Below are 12,505 nucleotides of genomic sequence, written 5' to 3' on the forward strand. Positions count from 1 at the left end.
TTCTACCTACTTAATGTTATAATGCCTTAATTCTACCTTAATATTATTGAGTTTGATTGCCCAAAACATATATCGTTTAAAGAGATCGATTACATAAGTTGGTCCCTCCAAATTGACGTTTCAATTTTTTAGTGCAACATCTAAATGGGCAGTTTATTTTTGATTTTCGAAGGATTAATATTTAATACCTATTTACTACCTTCAAATCATACAAAATTTCTCACAGCACCTAATATAAATGAGATCCTGTGACAGGTTGTAATAAAATATATTTAAATATTACTATTATTCTAGTTATATTTATTCCAATTAAGAAAATTACACATACATATACTTAATCTAATAATTATGTGATGTCAACTGCGAAATGGTTTCAACATTTTTACAATTATTTTAAAGCGTAAATTAAACAATGTGGTATAACAACATGGGTGTCCTAGATTTAGAGGCAAAAATAGACTTGTTGGAGCAGCAAGCAAGGCAGTGCAACGTAGAAATCTCCAACATACCTGAAAGACGGAATGAGAATCTTATTGACCTGCTTGAATGTTTGGGTAAGCAGATTGGATACAGCATCCGGAAAGAAGATGTTGTCTCCATACACCGTGTTCCTCACGCTGCGCAGAATAACAAGCCCAAGAATATTGTTGCGAAATTTACCACAAGAATCCAACGAGACAATACAGGGTGTAAGGAACACCGTACCACCAAAGTCGCATAATGACTTTAAAATAACGTGTTAATTAATATTAAAGAGGTCGCTACCGTCGGAGATTAATATTTATAGATTTAGTCATTTTTGAGCACGCAATGAATTGGTTACCGCGCGATCCTTACGCTCAGCGTACGTACTTACACGAACTGTAATGTGGTAGGAGGGCGACACTCGGCGACACGATCGAATCATTCGAAACGCGCGCGCATTTTATAAAAATGGTGTGATGTAACGAAAAACAATCACAAAAAAATACCAATCAATTTACACTATTCTGACTTCAATCTGTGTCTTGTGTATTATTAAATCAAACCTACTCTTACCTTAATCTCGCTCACTTCTAACCAGATAAGGTTCGAAAATTTCGAAATGTCCGCCATCTACGTGCACACAAATTTTGGCGCGGCGAAAAATCTGCTGCTGAACCCGGGGCAAAAAGTACCGCGTCCAGTAAATGTTCATCGCGAGACTTGCATTGCCACGTGCTTCGCCATAACACATTAGCATGTTGCCATTCTCCCGGGCGGTAAAATAACCTATCGAGCTACTAGGATCGTAATTTAAATAATACACACACAACACACGCACTTATTTCACTTAACACAATAAAATTGTCTGCCTACACGATAATTAGTCCGCGAATTACCCGATTGCACATGCACATTCGATTAGCGTAAGGAACAAACTGAGTAAAAATAGGTACTATTTTGAAAAAAGCCGAACTTTCGGTTTTACCTTTGAGTAGTGTTGGACCTAGGTACCTATGATTCTTTATCGATAAATTACATGAGGTCGAAGTGAATATCGTAAAATTATTCTTGACAATAAAGTACTTAACTTAAACCTTTAAAATTGATTAATCACAAAATGTACTTTTGTGTAAGAACATAATTGTTTTATGTGACTGGAATAATTATTCAGCAGTTCGTAGGAAAAAAATGATAAAAATTTTTAGGCAGGAATTTCATTAGTAGATGATGGATATTAGTAACAAAACAGAGTTTAATTTTAGAAAAAATAAATTATTGTTTATAACAACATGTTTTAGAACTACAGAATTCTAAACAAAAACAAACTGTTAATAATAAAAGGTTTTAATAAATTTCGTGATAAGTTGATAAACGCTGAGAAGGTGATTTTCTATTTTATAACATGGAACCCGTGTAACAAAAATCGATGTACTATTTTATCCAGTGTCACAGGTACGTCACTCGCCGATACCGCTGTAGGTGTCGGCGACGCGCTGGCGGTGTCGACAAAGGCGGCTAGCGGTGCCTACAAAGCGCGCGGCTTTTTTTAAAGGAATAGTAGGCAGGATTACGAATAATGCGTGCGAGTGCGCGCGCAATAGTTGCGCTATCTCTTACGCTTGTCGCTCATGAGTATTGGTTCGGTTTTGACGTCACTTTCGGTTAGATTTGCAAGAGAGCGATGACCGACGAGTACCTTTACGAATCAGCTGATCGGGAGCAGTTTTTAGTGTTTCATTTACATTGCCTTTTTTTGTGAAAACGGCTTAATAATGATTTTGTTTATGAAAATATTATTGAAATACGTAGGAAAAATGATTTTATGACACATAAAATTAAAAAAACGCGAAAAAAAACTGCAATTTTCATGAAAAGACCGATGAAAAATTCCAACGCAGTGGGGTCTGGAATCATGTCTAGAACTCAGGTCCCACGGAAAAGTCACGGTGTTCCTTACACCCTGTATAATAAGCGCATACAGACTAAAGAAGGGATTGTCTTCAGAACAACTAGGAATATCGGGCACCTCACATAAAGTCTTCGTGAACGAACATCTCACGCTACGGAACAAGCAGCTTTTTCGGAAGGCCCGGGAAGCAGCAAGTAGTGAGGGTTACAAATTTGTTTGGACTAAGCATTCTACAATACTCGTCAGAGAGACTGAAAACTCTGCTGTGCTGGCTATTCGAACGATTGAAGACATCGGAAAAATTAAGGCTAATACCAAAAGTGCTAAGACTAACTCCTCCATGTAAAACAGAAAATCATTTCAATTATTATATTTGTTTATTTACTTACTGTGCCTTTAACGATTATTCTATATACTATTTATTAATTTGCAGTACTATCATATACATTACTATATTATTGTTAGGATACTTGCAGAAGCAAACTACATATACAGAGATTTTGGTTATCTTCTCAATACCTTTAACGTGTAGGTTGGCAACACAATACTTTAATACTCATAAAAAATACTAATACTAATGCTACTTATGAACTATTTCATTAATAATGGCTAATCAGAACATAAACAACTTATCAGTTTACTATCAAAATTGTCGCGGCATGCGTACTAAGTTGAAAACAATATTCTTTAACATAATGTCAAATTCGTATGACATAATCATCTTGTCGGAAACCTGGCTAAACGATAATATACACAATGACGAGTTCATAGACAAACGATATACTGTTTACAGATGTGACAGGGACCTAAAATTGACGCAAAAATCAGACGGGGGAGGGGTTTTGGTGGCAGTCATGAAGTGTCTCAAACCCTGTCGTCTCACTGTACCGTCACTAACACCAATATCCAAGTTTATGGAATTAGTTCTCGTCCAGTTACCGAGTAGCGAATTAACTGGCTGTTATTTACTTGGAGCTGTGTACATACCAGATAGGTCACCCATAGTGGTTTATAATTTGTATTTTGAAGTTTTAAGGGATATCGTGAGAGATTATAGCATATTCAACCTGTTACTGGTCGGAGATTACAATATACCTGATGCTTATTGGCAAGATCAAGCGGATTCTTCTGCCCTTGTTTGTACGGGGACATCGTCGGTTTGTGATGGGTTGCGCAGCTTTATGACTCTTCACAATGCTTCGCAATATAATACAACTAGCTTTTGCCCGCGACTTCGTTCGCGTGTAATAGCGACTTTCGGCAGAAAAGATAGCTGTGTCCGCAAATCTGTTAGCGTGTGACTCCTTCTGTTATTAAGTTAATGTATTGGTAATATTGTTTAGATCACATTTACATGAGGCTTAAACTATATTGGAAGTTGTTGCGTCCGGCACGTGAACATAAAGATTTCTAGAACTGCTAACCCGGGAAAGAGCAACGTATAACTGACCATGCGAGAAACAACTGACACCGAGATCTACTCCGGCAACACGAAAAGTCTGCCCTTGATCTTTATTAGTTGTCATTGCATAACACACCGATACCGAGAATTGCGTTCTTTTAAATTGGAACGGAAAATTATTTGGTATAATGGGTATTCTGGGGATAAAGACGGTTTCTCCTGCACCGCAACCTGTTACAATTTGAGCGTCGATTATATGCATTTTGTTGCAACTGGGTTACTTTCAGTCGAGTTCCATTGCAAAGTTGTGGTGGTCTTAAATTTCGGAGTAGAATAATCGGAATGCCAATTTTTAAACAAATTTCATGAGAAGGAAGTCCGGGCATATTTAAAGAATTTAAGAATTCTATCGGATAGGTAATTAGTGGCTTCTTGTTCATCGACCATTCTATTTATTGATCTATAAACTTTGCTTTCCCCCTGTAGATTTGACAGTATTTTGTTATTAATCTCAAATGCCTGATCATTGCGAGGAGTTAAAATGGATCTTTCGCTGAGCCAAGTATTGTCCCTATTTAATATATTTGTCACCGTAAACCGACGATATCAGATGTGTTTGAGATTGAACTATACAACATAATTCAGGCGTCAAAATAAGTTTTCCTTGGGGTAGTTGTGGATAGGTACCTCCACCAATCTTTAATAATGTATTAGAAAATTGACTATTATTATTATTTTCTGGAGATAATTTACTATTATCTCCAGTTCTCACTCGCATGTTTATAGTTAAATGCATCGATTGTATATCACGCCACAAATAAGAGCTTTTCAGGCAAGCCCTAACCTCATCAGCTCGGGTTCCCCGTAGTATTACCGGTAAGGTTTGTCGGAAATCACCACAAAATAAAACCGTGATACCGCCCATTGGTCGATCATTTTGTTTTATATCCCTTAAAGTTCTGTCTACCGCTTCTACTCCTTTTCGATGGGCCATCGTACACTCATCCCATATGATTAAATTACACTCGCGTAATACCTTAGCTTTGTCGCTATTGCTTGAAATACTACAGGTTGGACTTTCCGTGCGATCTAAATCAATTGGTATTTTAAACATAGTGTGAGCAGTTTTACCTCCTGGTAGCAATGTTGCAGCTATCCCTAATGAAGCCACGGCAAGAGCAATTTTACCCTGGTTTCGAACGGAAGCTAATATTAATTTAGTAACCATATTGTCCCCAAATTGTTTTGAACACTCTCGCACATGCGATCATAGACTGAACGTTGTTCTGCAGTCATCATTGGGACACCGCTTTCTAATATCGTCAGCAGTTCCATTGGGTTGTAACCAATCTCTGCGGAATATTCCCTTTTAGTAACGTCTCCGACTGAGGTTGGTGTTGGCAATTTTGGCAAACCATATTCACATAGTAATTTACCGCCTACTGCTGTTAAGTCATCCTGAAGAGCCAATAAACACTGATTTATAGCAAGATCACGGACGTTATCATTAGTTGTGCCTTCATCATTGTGAGATATATTCCTAAGAAAGTCTTCTGCAAGTTTTTCTTTATATTTTTCCCATAATTGTATAGCATCTGACAAATTACAAAATGTTAGTAATGTTACAAATAAATGGCGTAACCATCGTTGATTATCACTAATACAGGATTCTGCTAAAGCGTCATCCCAATGCTGATCATTTTCAAGCAAATGACGCGCTTGGCAAGCTTTTCTAAAATCTATAAATGAGGTTGGTCCTCGCACTGTGTGTAACAATAATCGCAAATAGAAACACTCAGCGTTGTTAGGATGAACGGTATACACTCTACCAAGAACATGTTCTGTGAAAATACCTGACTCGCCACCTACAGGCCTGCCACGGCGTCTCCGATTAAAGACACCTCGTTGCTTATTGTAGGTATAATACGATGGAACTTCCTCATACAAAAGAGATTTTGCAAAATCATCAGTTTGGCAAAGTCGAAAGAATGCTAATAAAGTTGTTTGTGTAGGGTTCTCTAATCGTTCTGTAACATTTTCGGCGTTGAAATATATACGTTGACCGCCTTCAAGATGAACATCTAGGTGGATATCTTTCGTGAATGTTGAAACTTAAGATCCGCCGCACAGCTTCTGAAGAACTAATATATCTGCCTGACTGAAATCTAGTAATTTATGTTCATTTCTCAACGCAAATGTAGCGTGGTCACTGCCCTTATTAATGTACTTACAAATATATTTTATTGACTCTACACTATTACACATTTCAACATTTATGTGAGTTTGAAATGTTCTAGACAACACAGGCGAATACGGAACGCCCCACCTATTATCTAAAGTTACCTGTTGTCTAGACTCTCGTTTTTCAACAGTAAAACCACCATTGTCTCTTCAACGACGACGATATAATGGGTATCCATCATGTCCCGTTACAGTTTCATCCACTAAGCATTTTGGATATCTTTTAGTGCAACGACCGTCTTGCATGCAAGTAGGATTCCCGTTAAATGCACCACATGGACCATGTATCATATGGGTTTTGACAATGTCGTATAGCACGCGATCTGCAATCGGACTTGGAATTTCAGCACTGATTAAACTGTCTACATCATTAGGTCGAACCTCATCTTTTAACCATAGCAGGATATGTGCGTGAGGTAAGCCGCCAGCTAAGTCGCCAATCCACGCACTCTAGCTGTGCTTAATAATCTCTTGGATCTTAATCCAACAGCTGATCTGTTTGCGGATGTATGGCCGAAGATTTTGTCGGTATGCCTGAAGTACTGTGAGATAAATTTATGAAAGTGTTTTGTTTTATGTTTTTTTTATTTATATTCTAATTTGTTTAATGTTTAAATTTGTATAATGTATATTTTTTAATTGCTGTAATTGGTTTTTCACCGTTGTAATTGATTAAAATAAATTAAAAATAAATTAAATAAATTAAATTGAAGTTGTGAAATTAGTTCAGTATTTAAATTCGGGAAATATTGATTTCTTATATTCGACTGTTCGTTGTAGTCGGATACGAAATATATTCGAAGAAACTTAGGTTGGTCTTCAGGCAAAAGGGATCCTATCAAATGGTAAACATGACCTTGTACCTTAAAAGTAGGCATGAAAGGACCTTTTGAGATTTGTTTAGCACCAAAGGATGTCATTTGAAACGCACTATTATAAGTGCGAATATTGTCTAAGAACTGTTTAGATTGCTCATGTTCCCCTAAAAGTAGTGATTTCAATGGTTCCGGCGGGTCTGCGAAAGAAGGCAAATTTATTTTGCCTCCAGAACAACAGAAACCAGCCGACTCCTTACTCCACTTTGAAGCATTACAAAGAACACATACTATAGCCCATTAAAGAAGATGATCTGTAATCAATTGCAAGGATATAAGCAAACCCACTTTTATATTTGTCGGACCACGCCACCGAAATTCTAGATTGATCATCTATGTGTAAATCTACGTTATTAAGACTATGTCGAAATCTGTCTGAGGTAAGAGGGGCCTCTCGCTGTTCGTCCGTTTCAAGATACCGAATATTTTCGATTCTTAATCTTTCATTAGACAAACTTATTAATCGATCTTGTCTCAAAGAATTGTAATGTTCGCGTACCGACTTTATTCGTTGTACATGCTCATGTTCATCTTCAAGAGATCGAATAATATTATGGTGCACCCTATCATTTGTCAATTCTCGAGATAAAATATGATGTTCGCGATCAGCTGTAAGCCGTAGTTCCCTTTCAGTGAAGGTTTCTGACTCACGAAACAATGTATGACGTTCTCGGTCAGCTGAGAGCCGTAGTTCTCGTTGTGAAGCAGTTTCAGCTTCTCGGGATAACACATGTTGTTCTCGGTCAATAGTAAGCCTAAGTTCTCGTTGAGAAAAGCTTTGAGACGCACGTGATGTAGCTCGTCTCGCTCTGTCAGCTGCTAATCGCATCTCTCTCTCTGGAGAGCTTGCATTGGCTCGAGAAGTTGAGGCACTAACTCTCATAGAGTTTAATCGATGTGCTCTTTCCTCTGCTGATTCTTGAGAACGCGCATTTCTCATCCTCTTAGCATCTCTCGAATTTCGAGATAAAGATGGTCGTTTTTTAGGTGGCATTTTGTATTTTTAATTAACGGTATATTAAATATAGCTGTTGCCCGCGACTTCGTCCCCGTGGGTAGAAGATATAAGTTATGATTCATACCTGCCCTGTTTTTTTACACTTTCCATTGTATCTTCGCTCCTATTAGTCGCAGCGTGATGGTTTATAGCCTAAAGCCTTCCTTGATGAATGGTCTATTCAACACAAAAATAATTTTTCAATTTGGACCAGTGGTTCCTGAGATTAGCGCGTTCAAACAAACAAACAAACTCTTCTGCTTTATATATTACTATAGATTTGTATTTTTAATTAACGGTAAATTAAATATAGCTGTTGCCCGCGACTTCGTCCCCGTGGGTAGAAGATATAAGTTATGATTCATACCTGCCCTGTTTTTTTTACATTTTCGATTGTATCTTCGCTCCTATTAGTCGCAGCGTGATGGTTTAAAGCCTAAAGCCTTCCTTGATGAATGGTCTATTCAACACAAAAATATTTTTTCAATTTGGATCAGTAGTTCCTGAGATTAGCGCGTTCAAACAAACAAACAAACAAACAAACTCTTCAGCTTTATATATTAGTATAGATTAGAAATCCTAACGGAAGAATATTGGACTTATGCATTACTAACATACCTGACTGCTCCGTGTTGCAAGCGCAGGACTCGATTTCTGTCCCAATAGACGGTCATCATCCTCCATTTTATATTATGATTCCCTTCACATCTAACATTAAACTCATGAACCGTAACTCCGTGAGAAAACCTAACTTCTTTAAGGCCAATTACGATTTTCTAAATAAAGAGTTGGCGGACGTCTCTTGGAACACGACTCTCGACCAATTACCCGCAAAGAATGCGGTTAACCTTTTCTATGAATTAATTTATAATATTGTCAAAAAAAATGTACCGCTTTCAAAAGTTAAACCAGTACGGTATCCAATATGGTTTAGCCCATCTCTCATACATATGTACAAAAACAAACGTAAGGCCTGGATCAGGTGGAAAATATACAAAAATGACTCAGATTATGAAATATTTTCATTATTCAGAACCCGTTTTAAAGGTGAGGCTACAAGATGTTACAATAAATATATTAATTCCGTAGAGGACTCCATTCCCAAAAACGTTAAATATTTCTGGTCGTATATAGCTAACAAAAAAACCAAAGTAGGTATACCGTCAAGTATGTCATACAACAACCATTCCTCGCAAGATCCAGAAACTATTTGTAACTTGTTTTCCTCATTTTTCCAATCGGTTTATCAGCCGTCTACCTTAACTCCTCAATGGTCACCACGTTATGATGATTCAGATCAATGTGATTTATTACACCATATATATTTTGACGAAATTGATATTAAAAAGGAATTACAAAACTAGACCCTTCCAAAGGTCCAGGACCTGATGGCCTGCCAGCAGTTTTTCTTAAGCATACTGCCAAATCAATATGTAAACCTTTACACAACGTATTTAACAAGTGCATCACTGAGGGTGTCTTTCCCGACATATGGAAAAGCTCGTACATTGTCCCAATCCATAAAAGTGGTTCAAAACATGACGTCACAAATTACCGTCCAATATCTATCATCAGTGCAATCTCAAAGGTTTTCGAGAAGCTTGTTCACAGTGCCATCTACCCCTTCATTCATAACTATATTATTCCTGAACAACACGGTTTTGTTAAACAAAAATCCACTATGACGAAATTAGCAATTTACTCAAATTTTCTCTTCCGTAGTTTCGATAAGGGCGTTCAGGTGGACGCTGTCTACACAGATTTTCAGAAGGCATTTGACAAGGTGGACCATGAAATCCTTCTTAATAAAATAGCTTTTAATGGAATTAGGGGCAATCTTTTGCGGTGGTTTTGCTCATATATTACTAACCGCAGCCTGATAGTCGTGATTAATGGGTACAAATCGGGTAGTGCTGGTATGACATCTGGTATTCCTCAGGGTTCTATACTAGGACCTCTCCTTTTTCTTATTTTCATAAACGACATTTATGTCGTTTATGAAAATAAGAAATGCTTTAAATACACAAATTTTCTTTTATATGCTGATGACTTGAAATTATATAAAACCATAACAAATTATAATGACTGCTTAGAACTTCAGGGCGATCTTAACCGACTCACTGAATACTGTACAGTCAATAAGCTAAATTTAAGTGTACCTAAATGCCAAGTCATCAGCTTTACTAAAAACAAAGCTATAATAAATTACAATTACAACCTAAATAGTACTAACCTAAACAGAGTAACGAACCTTAGAGACCTGGGAATACTATTTGACAGTAAATTACATTTGGATCAACATATAGAAAACATCATAACCAGAGCATTTAAAATGTACGGATTTGTAATCAGAACAGCTAGCGACTTCAAGCGCCCTTGCACACTTTTACACCTGTATCGTTCACTTATTCGCTCCCAACTCGAATATGCCTGTCTGATATGGGATCCTTTATATAACAAATACAAAATAGCCATTGAAAAAGTACAACGAAAATTCTTAAAAACAATGCAATTCAGATGCCAACTTCCACGCGTTATTTACAAAGATCTTTTAAAAATGTATAATTTGCTCTCACTTGAGAATAGACGAATGCTTCTGCAAGTAATGGCACTACACGACCTTTATCATAATAAGCTAAATTGTATAGATCTTATTAATGATATTAAACTTGTGGTCCCTAGATCAATTCATCGTCATGGGGTGCGTGACTACAAATTGTTTGATCAGGCATCTTGCCGGACAAACGCAGGTAAACGTGCACCCCTTCAGCGTCTCACGCAAATATACAATGAACATTTTATAGATATTGATATTTTTATGCTTAACAGAAATGCTTTTCGCAGTAAAGTTATTAATGTATTAAAACACATAAATTAAACTAAACTTAATTTGTTAGTCTCTTGCTAAAAATGCTTTCTTGAAAGCGAATAAAAATTAGTTAACTAATGAGTCCTAATCATAGCATACCTCTTAGTTTATATGTGGAAAATGTTGTGGTTATTACATTGATTTTGTTTTATATAACTTACTTATAAGTATTATATGTAATGTAATATCGTTTTTTTTCCCAAAAAAAATAAAAAAAATAAAATAAAAATAACGAAGGTTTGGCTTTTGATGACTCTAGTTTTCATATCATCATAACAATTCCATTTTCCAAGAACTCTTGGACAATTTGCCCTGTAGTGGCCAACATCTCCACATATAGGCGGGATAAAATCAATAACTGAAAGAATTATGTAATATTTATCTCCTAAATTTAACTGATTAGGAATTTCGTATAGGTTGATTTTTTCATTAGAAGACAGCTCAAAAAATATTGTGTTGGTAAGAGAGTAAGTCTCTGTCTTTATTCCATTGCAACCTGTTATTGTACAGGGAGCCAAATTATCACTGAAAATAATTTCAGCAGAAGCATTTAGCGCTCCAATACTTTGTTTCTGAATAATGTTTAAATCCAAAGGAATAAACCCACATTTTCTTCTAATGTTATTACTAGGACAATCACAGTTCGGGCAAGACCTGACAATCTCTGCACTGTAAAATAAATCATTGACAACACTTTCTATTATACACGGTGTTTTTTTAGTCGACTTACAAAAGCAGCCCAGTTCATGTATCCGAAGTAAAATACTCCTAGGCGCGATTATTATTTTTTTATCATCAACTAAGACAATAAGTTCGAAGAAAAATTAAATAAGACAAATCTGAAAATACTTTTAAAAATGATAAAAACGCCGCTGCCCGCGCCCCTCACCATTGTTACAAGGCTTGGACCGCGCTGGCAACAGAGCTGTGTTTCTAAAAAACTACGAATTGCATCATAATTTTGAATAAAAATTGCATTTTAAATTTATTCAAATCTCATAAATACCATTTTTTTTATCGTGAACGTGTTCTAGTCATTGGTTACATTAACTGGGCTGCTTTTGTAAGACGACTAAAAAATCACGGTGTATAAGCAATATTGCATTCGCACTGTATTTGTTCATGGTTTCCCACACACGTTAATCTGAAATGTTTCCTGAGTATGGCATTACGCATTTATAAATATCATTACATTTAGTATCGGTACTTACAAGTTTTTTAATAAAATCAAAATATTACCATCCGTATTATTGATATTTACATTAAGAAATCCATCTACTAGCCCAATAGCTATTGATTGAGAAAACGCATCGAAGGCACATATGTTAACAGATGATAAGCCATCTTCTGCTTTTACTAATGAAACATTAATTAAAATGGGTATTTTTCTGAAAGTATGTTTAACTTTAGTTTTTTTAGTATTGCCTTTGCCACGCCAATTCTCAACAAATGATGGATTTTCAGCAAAAATTAAATAAATTTCATTGTCTTTTAGTGTCTTATATTTTTTTTGTAATTTGGGCATTATTCTTTTCTTAGGAATAATAGTGTTTTCCGAATGTAAGTTGCTCAAAGCCAATTTAGTTTCCCCTGAGAGGTATTGATTATGTTGTATTATAAAATCATCAACCCTCAACCTATGAGATTTAGTTTTCATGTTACATAAAAGTGTTTTTATGTTCTTAAAATAACTTTCAACATTTGAAGAGGTGGCACTTATCACATCACTGCCATAATAGTTTTTCAT

The 12,505-nt window shown here is 36.2% G+C and overlaps 1 protein-coding gene across 1 annotated transcript; it reads left to right on the forward strand.

Annotated features, from left to right (window-relative positions):
* Window positions 1-427: 427 nt before the first annotated feature.
* Window positions 428-2,720, forward strand: LOC113507427. Its single transcript, XM_026890283.1, has 2 exons — window positions 428-701; window positions 2,470-2,720. The coding sequence occupies exons 1-2, from the start codon at window positions 428-430 to the stop codon at window positions 2,718-2,720; spliced, it is 525 nt and encodes a 174-aa protein (XP_026746084.1).
* Window positions 2,721-12,505: the final 9,785 nt, after the last annotated feature.

Source organism: Trichoplusia ni, unplaced genomic scaffold, assembly GCF_003590095.1.
Source record: "Trichoplusia ni isolate ovarian cell line Hi5 unplaced genomic scaffold, tn1 tig00002048, whole genome shotgun sequence".
Classification (NCBI taxonomy): domain Eukaryota; kingdom Metazoa; phylum Arthropoda; class Insecta; order Lepidoptera; family Noctuidae; genus Trichoplusia; species Trichoplusia ni.